This window comes from Arachis hypogaea, chromosome 10 (genome assembly GCF_003086295.3).
Source record: "Arachis hypogaea cultivar Tifrunner chromosome 10, arahy.Tifrunner.gnm2.J5K5, whole genome shotgun sequence".
Lineage (NCBI taxonomy): Eukaryota > Viridiplantae > Streptophyta > Magnoliopsida > Fabales > Fabaceae > Arachis > Arachis hypogaea.
Genome location: NC_092045.1, coordinates 114,888,240 through 114,906,540, shown reverse-complemented (window position 1 = coordinate 114,906,540; position 18,301 = coordinate 114,888,240). Strand labels below are relative to the sequence as shown.

At 29.4% G+C, this 18,301-nt stretch overlaps 2 protein-coding genes across 2 annotated transcripts; both read left to right on the top strand.

Annotated features, from left to right (window-relative positions):
* The first annotated feature begins 6,001 nt into the window (after nt 1-6,001).
* On the top strand, nt 6,002-6,409 carry LOC112718026 (18.5 kDa class I heat shock protein-like). Its single transcript, XM_025769940.1, has 2 exons — nt 6,002-6,220; nt 6,326-6,409. Exons 1-2 carry the CDS (start codon nt 6,002-6,004, stop codon nt 6,407-6,409), a joined length of 303 nt encoding a protein of 100 aa, XP_025625725.1.
* A 7,827-nt stretch (nt 6,410-14,236) lies between these two features.
* LOC112716924 (histone-lysine N-methyltransferase, H3 lysine-9 specific SUVH1) lies at nt 14,237-18,260 on the top strand. Its single transcript, XM_025768975.2, has 3 exons — nt 14,237-14,557; nt 14,775-16,958; nt 17,958-18,260. The coding sequence occupies exon 2, from the start codon at nt 14,936-14,938 to the stop codon at nt 16,916-16,918; it is 1,983 nt and encodes a 660-aa protein (XP_025624760.1). The 5' UTR covers nt 14,237-14,557; nt 14,775-14,935; the 3' UTR covers nt 16,919-16,958; nt 17,958-18,260.
* Nucleotides 18,261-18,301: the final 41 nt, after the last annotated feature.

Genomic DNA, 18,301 nt, shown 5'->3' with positions numbered 1-18,301 from the left:
TTAGAAAGTAGATAAAAGGACAAATAGATCATTAACTTTTTGTTTCGTAGATATTTTTGTTCTTAACGATTTAAAACTATTTTTAAATTTCTAACCTCTTTAAAAGTTGGACATCTGAGTTCTTCCATTCATCTAAGTCTGTCAGATTCAACAAAAAAGTCTGACGTGACTTCCGTTAAGTTGACCTAGCCGTTACGATGTCATGGAGGGGGAGTTTTTAAAATCGAACAAATTAGTCTCCCTCCTTCAAAACGACATTGTTTTGAATAGAATCTCTTCACTTCAAAAATGTGTCCCTTTCCACGCCACTGCCACTATATACCACTGCAACTTCCACAACCATCCCTCCCACCTCTGTTCTTTATTCTTGGTGTTGCTACTATTCCAATCACCACAATTCTCTTTTCCTTCTCCAATTTGGAACCCGCGAAATCCATCCAGCACATCAAACGGCATCGTTAGATCAGTGCCTTACTGGAAGGCTGAGTTTGACGGCTCATAATGAAAATCCAGATGTGCACCGTGAACTTCATCAACTATCAAAAGAATTTTATGAGAATGACACAACTCAGAATAAAAATTGTTGATGCTTTTTTACCTCCCCTTTCTAGTTTTTGGATTACTTTCAATACCTGCAACAACATCTAGCCAATCAGGATGAGCCATCCATCTACATGGAAAAAAATGAAGGAAAGAACAAAATTCGATGAGATAACAGGAAGAATTTATAAATATTGGCAAGCTACGAAAGTATGAAATCCAGAATAAGAGCCCATCTCCGCTTGGTAAGTGTGTGAATCTTCCAATTTCTTTTTAAATTATGTCCATTGTTAACTAGGTGATTTTCAATTAACTCATTCTAACTTTCCAAGTATAATTCCAGCGACAATTCACCATGTCTTGGTGCTTCTGAGAGCAGAGTAGAACGAAGCCAATGCGTCGTTATTGGACTGAATTTGACCACCGCTTGTGGTGATATTGGTGCCAAATTTGCCATTGGAGGAGAGAAAGCAAGCTTCCGTGTTAGACATCCACAAGAAGAAGAAAAAGAAGAACAAGAACAAGAACCCTAACGAATATGATGAAAATTCTCTACCAACGAGCACCAGTAGCAATAGGAAGGTGAGGAGGTTTAACAGCAACGTGAGGGATCTGAGCCAGCCGCCAGGAGAAGCGTACATGATTGAGATGAGGAGTACTCACCAAACGACGTTGTTTTAAAGGAGAGGGACTAATTTGTCTTGTTTTGAAAGCTTTCTTTTCACGTAGGACATCGTAACAGTCAGATTAACCTATCGAAAACCACGTCAGACTTTTTTATTGAGTTTAACGAACTCAGATGAATGGAAGGACCAGATGTCCAACTTTTAAAGAGGTCAGTGACTTAAAAGTATTTTTAAATTGTCAGAGACAAAAATGTCTGCAGAACAAAATGTCAGGAACTTATTTGTCATTTTCTCTAGAAAGTAAAATGTTTAACCCCCACACTTGTAGTTGATCAAATAGAAATAAAAGAGGAATAACAACAAAAAGAAAAATGGTGAAGCTAATAATTTTTACAGATTGCTATACATTCAAGTATTTTTTCGTCCAAGTTCATCCAAATAGGCCTAACACCAACAGAAATTACTATCATTAAAAGAGCGTGATTACACACGCTGTTGCTTCTTCTTCTTCTTCTTATTCTCTTTCTTCTCACGCTCGTTTCTTCTTCTTCTTCTTGTTTCTTTTTCTTTTGGTGACTTCTTCTTCCTGTTTCAAATTCACGTATGCGTGGAGCTTTTTGTTCTTCTCATGCTCATTTACGCATGGAGCTTCTTCTTCTTTGCTTTCTTCTTCGCGTTCCTCCTCCTCCTCTTCCTCCTCCTCCTTCTTCTTTTTCGCGTTCATTGTTTTCACGTGTTTTCTCCTTATCGTCATTCTTTTGTTGTTGTTGTTGTTGCTGTATTTTTTCTTTCTTTTTTTCTTCTCTCCCTGGTGAAGAAGCAGTAGAAGGTGAGGAGGAAGAGTTTTGAATTGTGTAGAACAGAAATGAATTGAAGTTATATTCAGAAATGAACTGAAATTATATTTAGAATGAACCAAAAATTAAATTCAAAATGTAAACTCGTTTCAAAACAAGCACAAACTAAATGCACCTTATTTAAATCTAGAATAAATCGAAATTACTTAATGATTGTGACACACAAACTTAATTCAAAAACAAACACACAAACAAAATTGAATCATGAACAAAAGCACATCCAAATTCATCAAGTAATTTTGCAGCATTATGTGTTTCTTCTTCTTTATTTGATTAGATAAATAAGACAAGAAAAAAAATATAACGAGAAGTTTTGAGGAATTTCTTTTTTTATTGATTTTTCTTCTCTTTTTCTTGGTTTTATTCCTCTCAAGATAGTGAAACAAGAAAAAATCATAATAAAATAATTCATTCAAAAATGAACCGAAATTATATTAAGAAATGAACTGAAATTATATTTATAATGAACTGAAATTACTTAATGATTTTAGTTCATTCTAAATATAATTTCAGTTTATTTCTAAATATAATTTCGGTTCATTTCTGTTATGCACAATTCAAAATTCTTCCTCCTCACCTTCTACTACTTATTCACCAGGGAGAGGAGGAGAAAAAGAAAAAAAAGATAGCAGCAACAACAACAAAAGAATGACGATAAGGGGAAAACACGTAAAGAAGAAGGAATGCGAAAAAGAAAGAGGATAATGAGGAAGAGGAGAAACGCGAAGAAGAAGGCAAAGAAGAAGAAGGAGACGCTCCGTGCGTAAACGAGCGTGAGAAGAAGAAGCTCTACGCGTACGTGAATTTGAAACAAGAAGGATAAGGAGAAGAAGAAGGAGAAGAATAAGGAGAAGGAGAAGGAGAAGAAGGGGAAGAAGGAGAAGAAGCATGTGCCTCTAATTATTTGGATAAACTTAGATGCTAAAATTGTTTGGATGTATAAAATAATTCTAATTTTTAGGGTTATAAAGGAGAGAGGGACCAAATTAATTGATCAAATTTTTATTGTCAACTCAGCTAATCGTTATCTAGTCTAACGTGGCAAAGATCGATTATGCCACCTCACTCGTGAAATAGGTTTTATTTTACATAAAGATTGTGTTCATATTCTGACCCAAAACATAAAGTCAGACCTAACAAAAAATAAGGCCCACCCAAAAAGAGTAGCCACTTCTGCTTACCCGACCTATTAAGAGGTCAGTCGTGATGAGGGAGGATCAACTTCACTTAGGGAATAGTTATCCATCAATAAAGGTGGAACTACTAAAAAAGGTGATTATCTATTCTATTATAAATACACTGACATCTTTCAAGTATATTCAAGTCCCAATCTACAAAAAACATGCTTAAAGTCCTTGCTAACTTAAGCATTGGAGTCTCTTGCAGGTACCACCCCTCACTTCCTCATGAGAAACTCGGACCGCAGCACTTCGACACCAGTACAAGTCGAATGCTGTCTTAGAAGGAGTCTGAACCTCACGTTCAAGCCCAAATTACCGTTTCAGATAACCTCCGAAACAATCATATATCACATGTGTGGGGTGGCGATATAAAAAATAAAAAAGACAATATCATCACTCAATTTATTATTTAGTAAGAAATTTTAGAGAAATTTGCAGATATTTTATGATCATTCGTTTGCTTATTACGTTATTACGATCTCTTTTTCTCTTTCATAATATCTCCTCCAACATAAAAAATAAAATGACAATATCAACACTAGATTTATTATTTAGGAGGAAATTTAGGAAAAATTTTCGGACGCTTTATAGTCACTCGTTCTAATTATGTTATTACTCTCTCTTTCATAATATATATATTAATTACTCGTCCGCTTATTACGTTACTACTTCCTCTCTCTTTCATAATATCTCCTTCAATATAAAAAATTTAAAATAACAATATCATTACTCAATTTGTTATTTATGAGGAAATTTAGGAGAAATTTTTGGATGCTTTATGACCACTCGTCTGCTTATTACGTTATTATTTTGTCTTTTTTATAATATACATGTGTGTAATAACAATATAACAAATAAAAATGGTAATATCATCACTCAATTTATTATTTAGGAGAAGTTTTATCGGACGCTTTATAATTACTCGTTCGTTTATTACGTTATTACTCTTTCTCTTTCTCTCATTCATAATATCTCCTCCCATATAAAAAGTAAAAATGACAATATCATTATTGGATTTATTATTTAGAAGAAAATTTAGGAAAAGTTTTCAGATGTTTTATGATCACTCGTCCGCTAGGGGTGGCAAACGGGCTAGCCACCCCGCCAGCGGTCCCGAATTATTCCTTCCCTGCTTCGCCTAATGGCGGTTTGGTGCGCTAAACCTGTCAATTCTCTTTTTTATTAATAAATCATTAAATATTAAACAATATATATAATTTCACAACCATTTTAATAAAATTATAATTTTTAAATTCACAAACATTAAAGTCTTTATAATTCTAAATATGTAACAAACATAATCATCAACAAAGTTTTTTGAAACACAATAATAAAATCAACATTGTAAAAAATAAAACAAACATTATCCAAAACATATAATTAAACATATTCAAGCTTCTAATCAATCAAACATAGAACATAATCCAAATTATGAACATCTTCAATTACAAAAGAAAAACGACGGACCTGCCCCACCCTGCCGAAACCTGCCAAAGCCCATGAATTAGGCAGTGCGGGTTAGGCGGACTTTTTAACTACAGCAATTTCAAATTTTTAGCCCTGTCTGTCTTTTTTGCGAATTGCGTGAGTTGGGACGACGGGTTTTGGCCCATTTGTCACCGCTATCGTATACGTTATTACTCTCTCTCTTTCATAATATATATATCATGTGTGAAGTGACGATATAAAAAATAAAATAGTAATATCATCACTCGATTTATTATTCAGGAGAAATTTTCGAACGCTTTATAATCACTCGTCTGCTTATTACGTTATTATTCTCTTCCTCTTTCATAATATCTCCTTCAATATAAAAAATAAAAATAATAATATCATCACACAATCTGTTATTTAGGAGGAAATAATTTAGAAAAAAATTATGGACGTTTTATGATCATCCATCCACTTATTACGTTATTATTCTCTCTCTTTCGTAATATATATATATATATATATATATATATATATATATATATATATATCATGTGTGGAGTGACAATATAAAAAATAAAAATGGTAATATCATCACTCGATATTGTTAAGGAAAACTTTTTAGACGTTTTATAATCACTCGTCCGCTTGTTATGTTATTCTTTCTCTCTTTCATAATATCTTATCCAATAAAAAATATAAAAATAACAATATCATCATTGGATTTATTATTTAGGAGAAAATTTAGGAGAAGTTTTCGGATGCTTTATGACTACTCGTCCACTTATTATATTATTACTTTGTCTCTTGGCACAGGATTCGATGATCTCATAACGTTTGGACTATTAAATGGTCCCATAACAAAACATGTTTTTTAAGTTTTTCAATAACTGTTAAATAGTCCGTTTCTAATTTTAATTACAAATTAACCCCATATATTTTATTTAATTATATAAATTATTTTTTATTTTATAAATTATTATTTTATCATACATCTATTATGTTTATTAATAATAAAAAATAAAAACAATCGATTGAATTTCAGGTTTCCCATAACTCAATCAATTTATAAACCATTAGTCACGACACGATTCAAAATTTATAAAAACGATATGCGCGATTCAAAATTCAATCGATTGGATTATCCTATCAATCGTTTGAATGCAGAAAAAAATTATTTACGTCACATTTCAATCGATTGAATGATCATACTAATAGATTGAATGCCGCTATTAAAATGATATATGAAAGTTTAATTGATTGATATGATAATACAATCGATTGCTTCCTAAAAGGAAACAAGTTATTTATTCATGTTGATTAATCTTGAACAAATTAATTACAAGAGAAAATCGCAGATTAAGAAATGTCGATTATCCCAACAACGAACTCCTTGGAGGAAAACTCTTCCCTTGCACTGCCACAACTGTCACGGGAGGACCCCTTGTTCGTGAGCAAAGACGTGGATTGGAAGGAGACGGCAGAAGCGCACGTGTTCAGGGCTGATATGACGGGTCTGAACAAAGAGGAGGTGAAGGTTGAAGTTGAAGAAGGCGGTGTGCTTCAGATAAGCGCCGAGAGGAGCGTACAAAGGGAATAAAACAACAGTGATGCCATGCACTGCGTCGAGTGCACCACTGGAAGATTCTCCAGGAGCTTCACTCTTCCTGCTAATGCTAGAATGGATCAGCTCAAAGCTTCCATCGACAATGGGGTTCTAACTGTCACCGTCCCCAAAGACGACCTCAACCTATTGCATGCTGTTTCCAATTGACTACACCAAACTCAATCGATTTATAAACCATTAGTCACCCGATTCAAAATTTATAAAAACGATATGCACGATTCAAAATTCAATCGATTGGATTATTCTACCAATCGATTAAATGTAGAAAAAAACTTATTTACGTCACATTTTAATCGATTGAATGATCATACCAATCGATTGAATTGGAATATACTATTAGTCACATACAAAATTCAATCAATTGTATTATCATACCAATTGATTAAACCTTCATATATCATTTTAATAGCGGCCTTCAATCGATTGGCTAATATAAACAATCGATTGAATTATAAAAAACTCACGTTCTAGTCATCGTTTAATCGATTGGGTAATATGACCAATCGATTGATTTTTGTTAAAATCACACTGCCTTGAAATTTAATCGATTGTTTTGTTAATCAAATCGATTGACTTTTTAAGAAACACAATTTCAAAATCCTCGACGGATGTAATGGATCAAAGATAAACTTTTAATCGATTGGGATTGTCAAAAAGTTATTACGATCAATGAAAAATCTAATTCGTTATTGTTTTTGTTTTTTATTATTAATAAACATAATAGATGAATGATAAAATAATAATTTATAAAATAAAAAATAATTTTTATGATTAAATAAAATATATAGGGTTAATTTGTAATTAAAATTAGAAACGGACTATTTAGCAGTTTTTGAAAAACTTAAAAAATATGTTTTGTTATGAGACCATTTAATGGTCCAAACGTTTTGGGACCATCGAATCATTTGCCTTGTCTCTTTCATAATCTATGAAGCACGGACACTTCGCTGAATTATCGTGTCCGTGTGTCGGACATATTTCGGACACGACACTCACCGACACTCGTTCGACACGACACTCGTTCGACACGCGTGTCTGCTGTGTCCAACAGTGTCTTAATAAAAAATAAAAAATTCTTCTTCGGACACACCTGGACACACCTAAATACCATCACGTGTCCGCGTATCCAGTCTTATTCTTAATATATATTCTTAAAATAAATTTAGATATAATATATATTATTATTTATTAAAACAAAAAATATTTTAAATACTTGATATAATTAAAATAAGACATTAAAAATAATTAAAAATTTTAATTTATATTTTAATTTATATTTTAATATCAATAAAATATCAAAATATCATTACAATTTATCTAAAAAATACTTTATATTTTATATATATGCGTGTCTCCGTATCATATAAGATTTTAAAATTCGCGTGTCGGCGTGTTCCGTATCATGTCGTGTCCCGTATCCGTGTCAGTGTCCGTGCATCATAGTTCATAATATATATCATGTGTGGAGTGATAATATAAAAACTAAAATGGTAATCTCATCACTCAAGATATTATTTAGGAGAAATTTTCGGACACTTTATAATTTCTCCTCGACTTATTATGTTATTACTCTCTCTCTTTCATAATATCTCCTCCAATATAAAAAATAAAAATAACAATATCATCACTCAATTTATTATTTATGAGAAAATTTAAGAGAAATTTTTGAACTCTTTATGATCATTTGTCCGCTTATTATTAGTTACAAGTGTAATTACCCGTGCCATGCACGTGATAAGATTGAAATTATAATAATTTGATTAATAAAAAAATAATATGTTATGCATTGTTTTTTTTAAATTTAGTATTAATTGGATTAACTCTGAAATAGTTATTAATCGATTTTAATAATCTATTTTGTTCAATAAATCAGACATATATACTGAATGTGATCATAAATAATATAGTAATAGTTAAATCTACCAACAAACATATTGGCTATTATCACACTCTAAAATAAATTAAATATAAAGGCTATTAGCACTCACTTATAAATCTATAAAATTGCAGTGTCTTTAATTCGTACAAGGGTTTATTTATCAAATAAACTTAAAATATAAACAAAAAATATTTATAAAATGGACCTAGCATCACTTGAAAAAATCATGGAAAATAATCAACTTACCTTATCATCCATAAAAACCATTTCTATGTAAGTCGTGTTGTTCTTGCCAAATTTGGATGAGACTTTTCATAACCTTATAATTTTTGTCTTTATTTTTCAAACTTTTTCATTACATAATCTATCATAGGTAATACTGTTGATAGAATCGTAGTTAGTATTCCTTAAGTATGAAAAATAATAAACAGAAGAAGTTCTATATCTGAGGTACGAATTTTCTAGATGATAAATAATTGTAACAATTCACTATTAATCCTTATATATATATATATATATATATATATATATATATATATATATATATATATATATATATATATATATATATATATACTAATTATACACGGTAATAGTTAACAAATATTTTCAATGGAGATACTTACTAAATATATATGTTATCGACATTAATTATATGCCAATATTTTTAGGAAAGAGCTAAAAGAGGAGATATATAAATATATATAATATTATTGCTATATAGGAAACATACATAAATTGCTACATTTTTTATTATATTATACAACTTAAAATTATACTATCATGTTAATATTAATCCTAGATACTTGCTATAATTATATCAAATTTAATTATGAATCTAAATAAATAAAATAGATAACATTCAATATTATTTTTTTCTTTTTTACATTCAATATTACTGTAAATATAAAAAGTAAAATAATTAATAAAAAAATATGAGCAGAAAATAAAACATATTAATTAAAATTCAATTTGTTATCTAATTAATCTTATGTTCATACGATATAACTTTACAAAAATATTATGAATCACAACCTTTTTTATTCTACAAAAAAGAAAAACACTATATGTAGCCTTTAGTAGTACAAAAAAATAATTATAAAAATTAATTATTGATATTGATATTAATCATAATTGATTATTAATACTCTAATTTTTTAAAATATATTTTATCTTTCTAAAATATAATGCGTGTATCATGTAGACTTTATTATTATTATTATTATTATCCACTAATTGATATCAAATTAAATAGGTCACTATTAATGTGTGCATCAATTATCTCCTAAAAAAATTATTGCACTTGAATGAGAATTAGAACTATATCAATTGATATAATTAGAATGATTAAAAATATCAATGATTTATAAGTAGTTTAATAACACATTAAATATTAATTTGATATAATTATAATGAAAGTATTTTCTTAAATTAATATAATCATGCATTATTCATGAGCTAATTGTAATATAATTAGAATAAATTTATTTGAGAAAAAAATTCATGTATAATTTTCAGAAATTATAAGAATTTTTTATTTATATATACATATATATTAATTTTGTTAAATAATTATATATATATATATAATTATATACATATATATAAATAAAAAAATTATATGAATTATATTTTGTTAAACTCCATGTTATCGGCTATTAAAAATATTTAAATTACATGTATTAATTTTTTTGTTATAATTATTTCGTTTTATATATATGATTATATTTTATTTTACAATTGTGCAATAGTATTTTCATAATATTATTGCTATATATGAAGCAGCTTTATATTACTATAATTATATCAAATTTAATTATGACTGTAAATAAATAAAATAGGAAATAATAAAAATTAATTTTTTTATAGTCAAGATTTACTGTAAATATAAAAAATAAAATCACTAATGATTAAAAATTTGAATAGAAAATAAAAATTCATAAGCTAAATTCAATTTGTTAACTAATTAATTTTATGTCCATATATAATATTATTATTATATATTAATTAAAACTGTGAATACATACTAATAAAATTATTACATACGAATGAGAATTAGAACTATATCAATTATATCAATTATATAAATTCAAAATCATTATTATTGTTATTATTATTATTATTATTATTATTATTATTATTGAGTAATGATGATAATTCATGTGATAATGAATATTACCTATAAAACATCTAAAATTAAATAATATTCAAGTATAATTATGTGACAATTATAATTTAAAAATTAATGTATATGAAATTACGTGAATTATTATTATAATAATTGCTATAATGACTACATATTCTCAATCTTATCGGTGGTATCAATTTAACTATATCAATTATATTCAAATTAGTAGTCAATTATTTTTATGAAAATTCTTACTATAATTAGGTTATACTTATGAGATTATCTTATATTAATCGTTATAATTAATTTAATAAAGATATTTATTAAGTATATATGTTATCTATATTAATTATATGCCAATATTTGTAAGAATGAGTTTAAAAAAGTGATATATAAATATATATAATATTATTGTTATATAAAAAATAGATTTAAATAATATATTAAATATTAATTTGATATAATTATAATAAAAATATTTTTCTAAAATAATATAATTATACATTATTCATGAGTTAATTATAATGCAATTAAATGTATAATATTATTCTATATTATTTATTTACCGTCATGATTTGATTTGATTATTTTCTAATTTATTTACTTACATAAATAATTAAAATATATACCATAGCTATCGTAATTATTATAATTTTATGATATAATTACAATTAACATATTTTATCATAATTAAATATTGATTTGATATAATTATAGTGAAAATTTTTTTCTAAAATAATATAATTATACATTATTTATGAGCTAATTATAATACAATTAAAAATATTATTATATCATAATGTCTACTTACTATATTAATATAATATCAAAAGATACATATTTCATTATTTTTTATAGATAAAATCGGTTTTTATTGGCAACTAAATTGTGTTTAGGTCAATGAAAACTATATATTTAGGTAGAGATTTTTTGTCAAATATAATGAAAATACAAATAAAAAAATAAAAGATAAAAATAAACTTAAATAATATATTTGACACCACTTCATTTTATTAATTATTAAATTATTTAAAAATAGTACATCCACGAAAAGTACTCATAATATATAAATTGAGGCAATAATTTAAAATTTTCTAATTATAATTTAATCAAATACTAATATTAAAACTAAATTACTTAAACAATATTGAATCTATTCTAATTCTTAGTCACGTATAGTATAGAGTCATTCTCGTAACGATAACCAACTGAAATAACATCGTAAATATTAACATTTAGAATTCGTGCAAATTCAAACCATTCTCTTGTTAAATAAGTTTCATCATCCGCTATCCATGCAATGTGGCAATGTATAAAATTGCCACACCGAGAAACCAAACTAACCCTTATTCCTCTCAATGGCATTGCATGCATGCAAAAGAAAGCCAGTAATTTCTGAAAAAAAAATCACAATATATTATAAAATTATTCTAATAATGAACAACTTAAAATAAGAAAATTTAAATATATTACCAATCGTTGAAATTACATATCCGAATTTGTCACGAATTTAGCAAAACTGAACTTAAACGGAGGGAATTCAATCTCATTATGTGCTCCACTTCGAAAATTTTTGGGCAGACGTAAAAAGCATGGAGGAAATGGAATTCCTCAATAAAAAATCGAGCTCCTCCCAGAAAAGTTAACTTTAACCATATTCCATTAGGTTGGTCATAATAGGTGAGTAAATCCAACCATCCTTCGGTAAAGTAGAGATTATTGCCCCTTCTTTGAACGCTTACATCCATGTAATTGGAACCTGAATAAGTGAAGACAACTCGATGAGTTATTTCATTGAGTGATGCATTGTAAACGATTGTGGTAAAAGACAATCGAATTGGAACATTAGACGATAAGAATAACTTAGAGTAACGACAATTAATAAATTATTAAAAGAATAATATAATAGAATGAGTATATGAAAAATATTATAAAAAATTATAAATTGTACCTTAAAAGGATCAACTTCAATAAAAAATGAAGAATACATTCTTATTCTATGAAGTAGTAAAAAAATACTAAATATAAAATTATGAGCAGATTCTCAAATTTAGATTTATGTATCACAGAAAAATACTATTTATAGATCTTAGTAAAACAAAAATAAATATGTAAATTACTTATTATTAAGGTAATTTTTTATTATGTACAGTAATTACGCATTATAATTGATAAGTAATTTAATAGTGCATTAAATATTGATTTGATATAATTATAATGAAGATATATTTCTAAATTAATATAATTATATATTATTCATTAAATATTAATTATATTATAATAATATAATTATAATAAAATTATTTTTTATAAAAATTTCATTCGTTTTGGAGGGAAAACAGACTCACGAGAGATCGACACATCACCCTTATTAGCTAGGAAAAAACCCAGTTTTAGTATATTAAGTAGATTATTGTCTCTCTTTCATATATATATATATAACTCAAGATATTATTTAGGAGAAATTTTCAGACACTTTATAATTTCTCCTCGGCTTATCATGTTATTATTCTCTCTCTTTCATAGTATCCCCTCTAATATAAAAAATAAAAATAACAATATCATCACTCGATTTATTATTTAAGAAATAATTTAAGAAATTTTCGAATTCTTTATAATCATTTGTCCGCTTATTAGTTATTATTGCCTCTCTTTTATATATATATATATATATATATATATATATATATATAAAACGTGTAGACTGACAATATAAAAAATAAAAATGATAACATCATTACTCGAATTATTATTTAAGAGAAAATTTATAATTGTTTGTCCACTTATTACGTTATTATTCTCTCTTTCATAATATCTCTTCTAATATAAAAAATAAAAATGACAATATATCGTCATTCAATTTATTATTTATAAGAAAATTTAGGAAAAAATTATGGACTCTTTAATTATGATCACTCATATGCTTATTACGTTATTATTCTCTTAATTTTTAAGTAATATTATTACTCTTATTTGCTAGTTGATCCTTTTCTCTATCACTATCTATCTATCAATTTATTTATAATATATATAAAAAGAAAAATCAAGACACAACACAATAAATCCTTGATATATTAAATAATTTTAATATTTTCATATGCATTTTAATAAAATTATCATTTTATATTTTTTTATCATTACATCACTTTTTATTTTTTTATATAATATCTAACATTAATTTTTTTATCTCTTTTTACTCTTTATTTTTACATAATTTATTCTATGTCTTTAGTAGTAATCTTATTTTTCTTTAATAGATATAAATTAATTAATAAAGTCTAATTTATTCTCTCTTTTTATTTTCACTTCTATTATATATATATTTATCTCTTTTCACATAATTTTATGTTTCTCACTCTTTTTTCTCTACTTTTGCTAATATTTTGCATAATTATTTGAAAAATTTGGTTGATAACTACAATTCTTTATTTTGGTTTGCTAAACAATTTTCTCATTATATATTGGATGATGAACTTCTAAAATACTGTAATATATGATGTTCTTACAATATTTTAAAGTTTTTTATATTTTTAATCTAATTATATTTATTAATTATATATTATTTTTGTCACTTACATATCACCTTTTTTTTCAACAATTTATATTTTTAATTTTATTTAGTTGTAATAATAATATTAAAAATACAATATATCATGATCATAAAAAGATAGATGCTACTTTTAATTATTAAAACATTATATTCATTTCTACATTACATTTTTTCTTGTGTTATAGTATTTAAATTTACTAAATATATGTATCAGATGATAAATTCTTTCAAACACTATAAAATATATAATGCTCTTATAATTTTATTTAAATTTAATATTAATTTTTAACAATTTTTATTAAATAATTTTTATATATATAACTAATATTTCAACTAATACTAATTAATTTTTCACTATTTATATTTACTAAAAATGTTGACTCAATATAAATGATGAAAGAGAGAATTGATTTGAAGAAAAGGAAATGGAAATACACGTTTTGATTCCAATTTTTGCATTGGATAGTGAATCGGACATAACACATAAACACATAAGAACAGTGAATCTTTCATTACAACACGTGTTGTTGTGGTACTATTCTTTAAAGTCTAAACTCTAAACTCAAGATACTATTCATTATTAAACTATTTTCCTCATCAAAGGCTTGAATTGAAGCCACTGCTTGCTCTTCTCAGAACCCAAAATCTCACTCTCTCTTTTGCTTCCATCATCTTCACTCTTCACCCCTCAGATTCATGTTTCTTTCTCTGTCAGAGAGCTTCAGCAATAAGAAAAAGGTAACACTTTTAACAACCTTTTCTGTTTCAGAACTTGTTCTAATAAATAATTCTTTATTATTTTCTTATCTGATCTCTCTTAAGCATTTGGGGTTCATATATTTACTGTGAAAATTCCTGCTTGATTGCATTTTCATTCTGGGTTTTTTTTCTGCAAATTAATTTTTGTGAAAGCGTGTTTAGAATTGCATGGCTTATTTATAGTTTTCTTTGGCAGAAAATGATGGGATTTTCCAAGTTGGGGTTTGAAATTAAGTTGTGAAAGTTGAGAAAGAGTAGGTTAGGATGGTTTTTGTTTGAGGTGAAAAGAGAGGAATTTGAAGCTTTTGGAAGCTTGGTTTTGTGTGAGTGTTTGTTTGAAGTGAAAAAGGGTCTGCAATGGAAGAAGGGTTAGCTCAAAACTCAGTTCCACCTTCAGGTCCCATTGATAAGTCAAGGATTCTGGATGTGAAACCGATGCGTAGTTTGATACCGGTGTTCCCAATGTCACCTCAAGCTCCAGCCTCTGGGCAGTACCCTTCTGGGTTTTCACCATTTTTCCCATTTGGTGGACCTCAGCAAGGATCTTCAGGGGCCCCAAGGGGTGGTGCGATACCGGCTCCGATACGGGCTTATAGGAGCCCTGCTGGGGCAGGAGACGGTGGGACGTCGATGGATGGGTCTAGTGGGAGGAAGAATACAGCTTCTCGAAGTGCTAGATCGGCTGCAAAGAGGAATAAGAAAGCTGTAGGAGTACCTGTTGATGCAAGTGGTTTGGTTGGTATAAGCCCGGCTCAAAGGGAAGACGGAAGCCGGGAAGTTGTTCATCTTATAATGACAACATTCGATGCGATTCGGAGAAGGATCTGCCAACTTGATGATGCCAAGGAATTGAGCAGCGGGTCGATCAAGCGGTCGGATCTTAAAGCTTGCAATACTTTGATGAGCAAAGGGATTCGAACAAACTTGAGGAAGAGAGTGGGAGCAGTTCCTGGGGTTGAGATAGGGGATATCTTCTATTTCCGAATGGAGTTATGTATTGTTGGTCTGCATGCTCCCTCCATGGGTGGAATTGACTCTTTGCATGTGAAGGGTGAGTTCGAGGAGGAAATTATCGCTATAAGCATTGTTTCATCAGGAGAATATGATGATGAAGCTGAGGATAATGATGTTATAATTTATACTGGTCAGGGTGGCAACTTCAACAAGAAAGATAAGCATGTGACAGATCAAAAGCTTGAAAGGGGTAATCTTGCTTTGGATAGAAGTTCGCGACAACGCAACGAGGTAAGAGTCATTCGGGGCATAAGAGATGGCGCCAATCCAAATTCAAAGATCTATGTCTATGATGGTCTGTATAAAATCCAAGATTCTTGGGTGGACAGGGCAAAAAGTGGCGGTGGTGTGTTCAAGTATAAGTTGGTAAGAGTTCCGGGGCAGCCGAGTGCGTTTGCTGTTTGGAAATCAGTTCAGAAATTCAAGTCTGGATTCCCTTCGAGGACTGGGCTTATTATTGGAGACCTCTCCTCAGGAGCCGAGAGTATTCCGGTATCACTTGTCAATGATGTTGATAATGTGAAGGCGCCTGCATATTTCACTTACTTCCATTCCCTCAGGCATCCGAAATCCTTCAGTTTGATGCAGCCTTCACATGGCTGCAGCTGTGGTAAATCATGTGTCCCTGGTGATTTGAACTGCTCTTGCATTAGGAGAAACGACGGAGATTTTCCCTACACCGGTGGCAGCATTTTGGTGAGTCGAAGGCCGCTGATTCATGAATGTGGCCCCACATGCCAGTGTTTCCCTAACTGCAAAAATCGAGCCTCCCAGACCGGTCTCAAGCACCACATGGAAGTGTTCAAAACAAAGGATAGAGGATGGGGTCTTAGATCACTGGATCCTATTCGTGCCGGTTCTTTCATTTGTGAGTATGCAGGAGAAGTTATTGATCAAGCAAGGTTGAATCAGCTCGCGAAGGAAGGAGATGCTAATGAATATGTTTTCGACACAACTCGAATTTATGAGGAATTCAAGTGGAACTATGAACCTAGATTACTCGAAGAAGTGAGCACAAATGACTCTACAGAGGACTACACTATGCCGTATCCTCTTATTATTAGTGCCAAGAATGTTGGGAATGTAGCTAGATTCATGAACCATAGTTGCTCCCCAAATGTTTTCTGGCAACCTATCTTATATGAAGAAAACAATCAATCATTCCTACATGTGGCGTTTTTCGCAATCAGTCACATTCCCCCGATGACCGAGTTAACCTATGACTATGGTATTGCTAGTTCTGGCCATGCTGGTGGTAGCAGAGATTCCAAAGGGAAAAAGAGGTGCTTATGTGGATCGTCAAAATGCCGCGGTTCCTTTGGTTGATATCTTGTTGCAGAAGCTTTCCGACTGGCACGATAATGAGGTAAATCCATTCATGTCTGAACTGAAATTATTTCTTGTTTTGGCACTCTTTAGCATGCACAAACTTATGTTTCTATTAAAGTTTAGAATATATAAGAATAGATGGTTTCTCTAAGAAAATGGAGGTGATGAAATGCATTTAATCTGTCAAATTTACTCTTGAGATGATAGCGAGTGGCGTTTCCGGATTAACTACCATCACCATTTCACCAAATAGAAAAGGGGAAAAAGGAAGTTAAATCGGTTAGGCTTTCAAGTTCATAATGCCTTGGATTTCATGTTACATGCCATTGGGATTCATGATCACTTTAGGCTTTTTTATGCATGATGGAAGTCTAATAATAGTATTAGAATTCTTTTAAACTATGTCTACATTTTCATATATGTGTTTGTTGTTGTTTCAAGTAGGTAGGTAGAGTTAAGTGTGTTTAGGCTCACGCCTTCCTTCGCTTGGCCCTGTGTATAGTTGTGCCGGAATCCTTGGCGATGGAAATCGTGTCGAGGCATGATTAATTGTGTGATGAGGGCCGGTAGAGCGGGACACAGGCCATCGAAGTTGAGATTGCCGGATTATGGGATTCGGTTTGGGTAGGACCGAGTAGGCTGGCCGGTCAAAACTTGTGATTGAGTTTTTCTCATTTCTTTATCTGTAATTCAGTTTTGGATTGTGGAGGTAAAAAAAAAAATTTTAATGCACTCTCAGTGTAAAGAGTTTTACATAATCATCCAATCAGATTTTGCATTATAACTCTGAAGTGAAAACTCACATACAATTGTCTTCATATGAAGTTGATATTTAAGAACTGTCAGATGATCTGACAAGTTTGACTAAATGATCATTTAACGATTTTCAAGTATCAACTTCACATGAAGACAACTGCATGTGAGTCTTTACCTAATTCTAAATCCGAGATTTTATCCATGGAACTTTTGGAAAAGATGGTGCTTTCATGGAAGCTAAAATTTTCCTATTAATTTATCTCTTGTTCATTTTTAACAGATGGATGATGGCACTCTTATGTCAAAAGCCAAATCCCAGTTAAGAAGTTCCAAGCTTTTTGGATTCATGCTTCCAAATATCATTTTCAAGAGTTAATTGTGTTTAGTGGCTATTAATAAATTGTGTATGTCTCTTTCTCTCTCTCTTGACATGGCCCTTTTTTCCATATCCAACTTTAAGAGAAAAAACAAGTTAATGGAAGTTGTATAATTTGTGTTAAATTTGAGATAGCAAATTGGCCATGATACAATGTTTATGTGTGACTTTGTTCATCTTAACTAGGTAATTAATGTTGCTTAGAAATGCCTCAATTGTTTTGAGATCCTATACTAATGGGATTATGT

Coding starts and splice junctions, on each gene's coding strand:
- LOC112718026 (XM_025769940.1), top strand. CDS start 6,002: ATGTCGATTATCCCAACAACGAACTCCTTGGAGGAAAACTCTTCCCTT. Junction 6,221..6,325: donor AGATAAGCGCCGAGAGGAGC/GTACAAAGGGAA, acceptor AGAATGGATCAG/CTCAAAGCTTCCATCGACAA.
- LOC112716924 (XM_025768975.2), top strand. CDS start 14,936: ATGGAAGAAGGGTTAGCTCAAAACTCAGTTCCACCTTCAGGTCCCATT.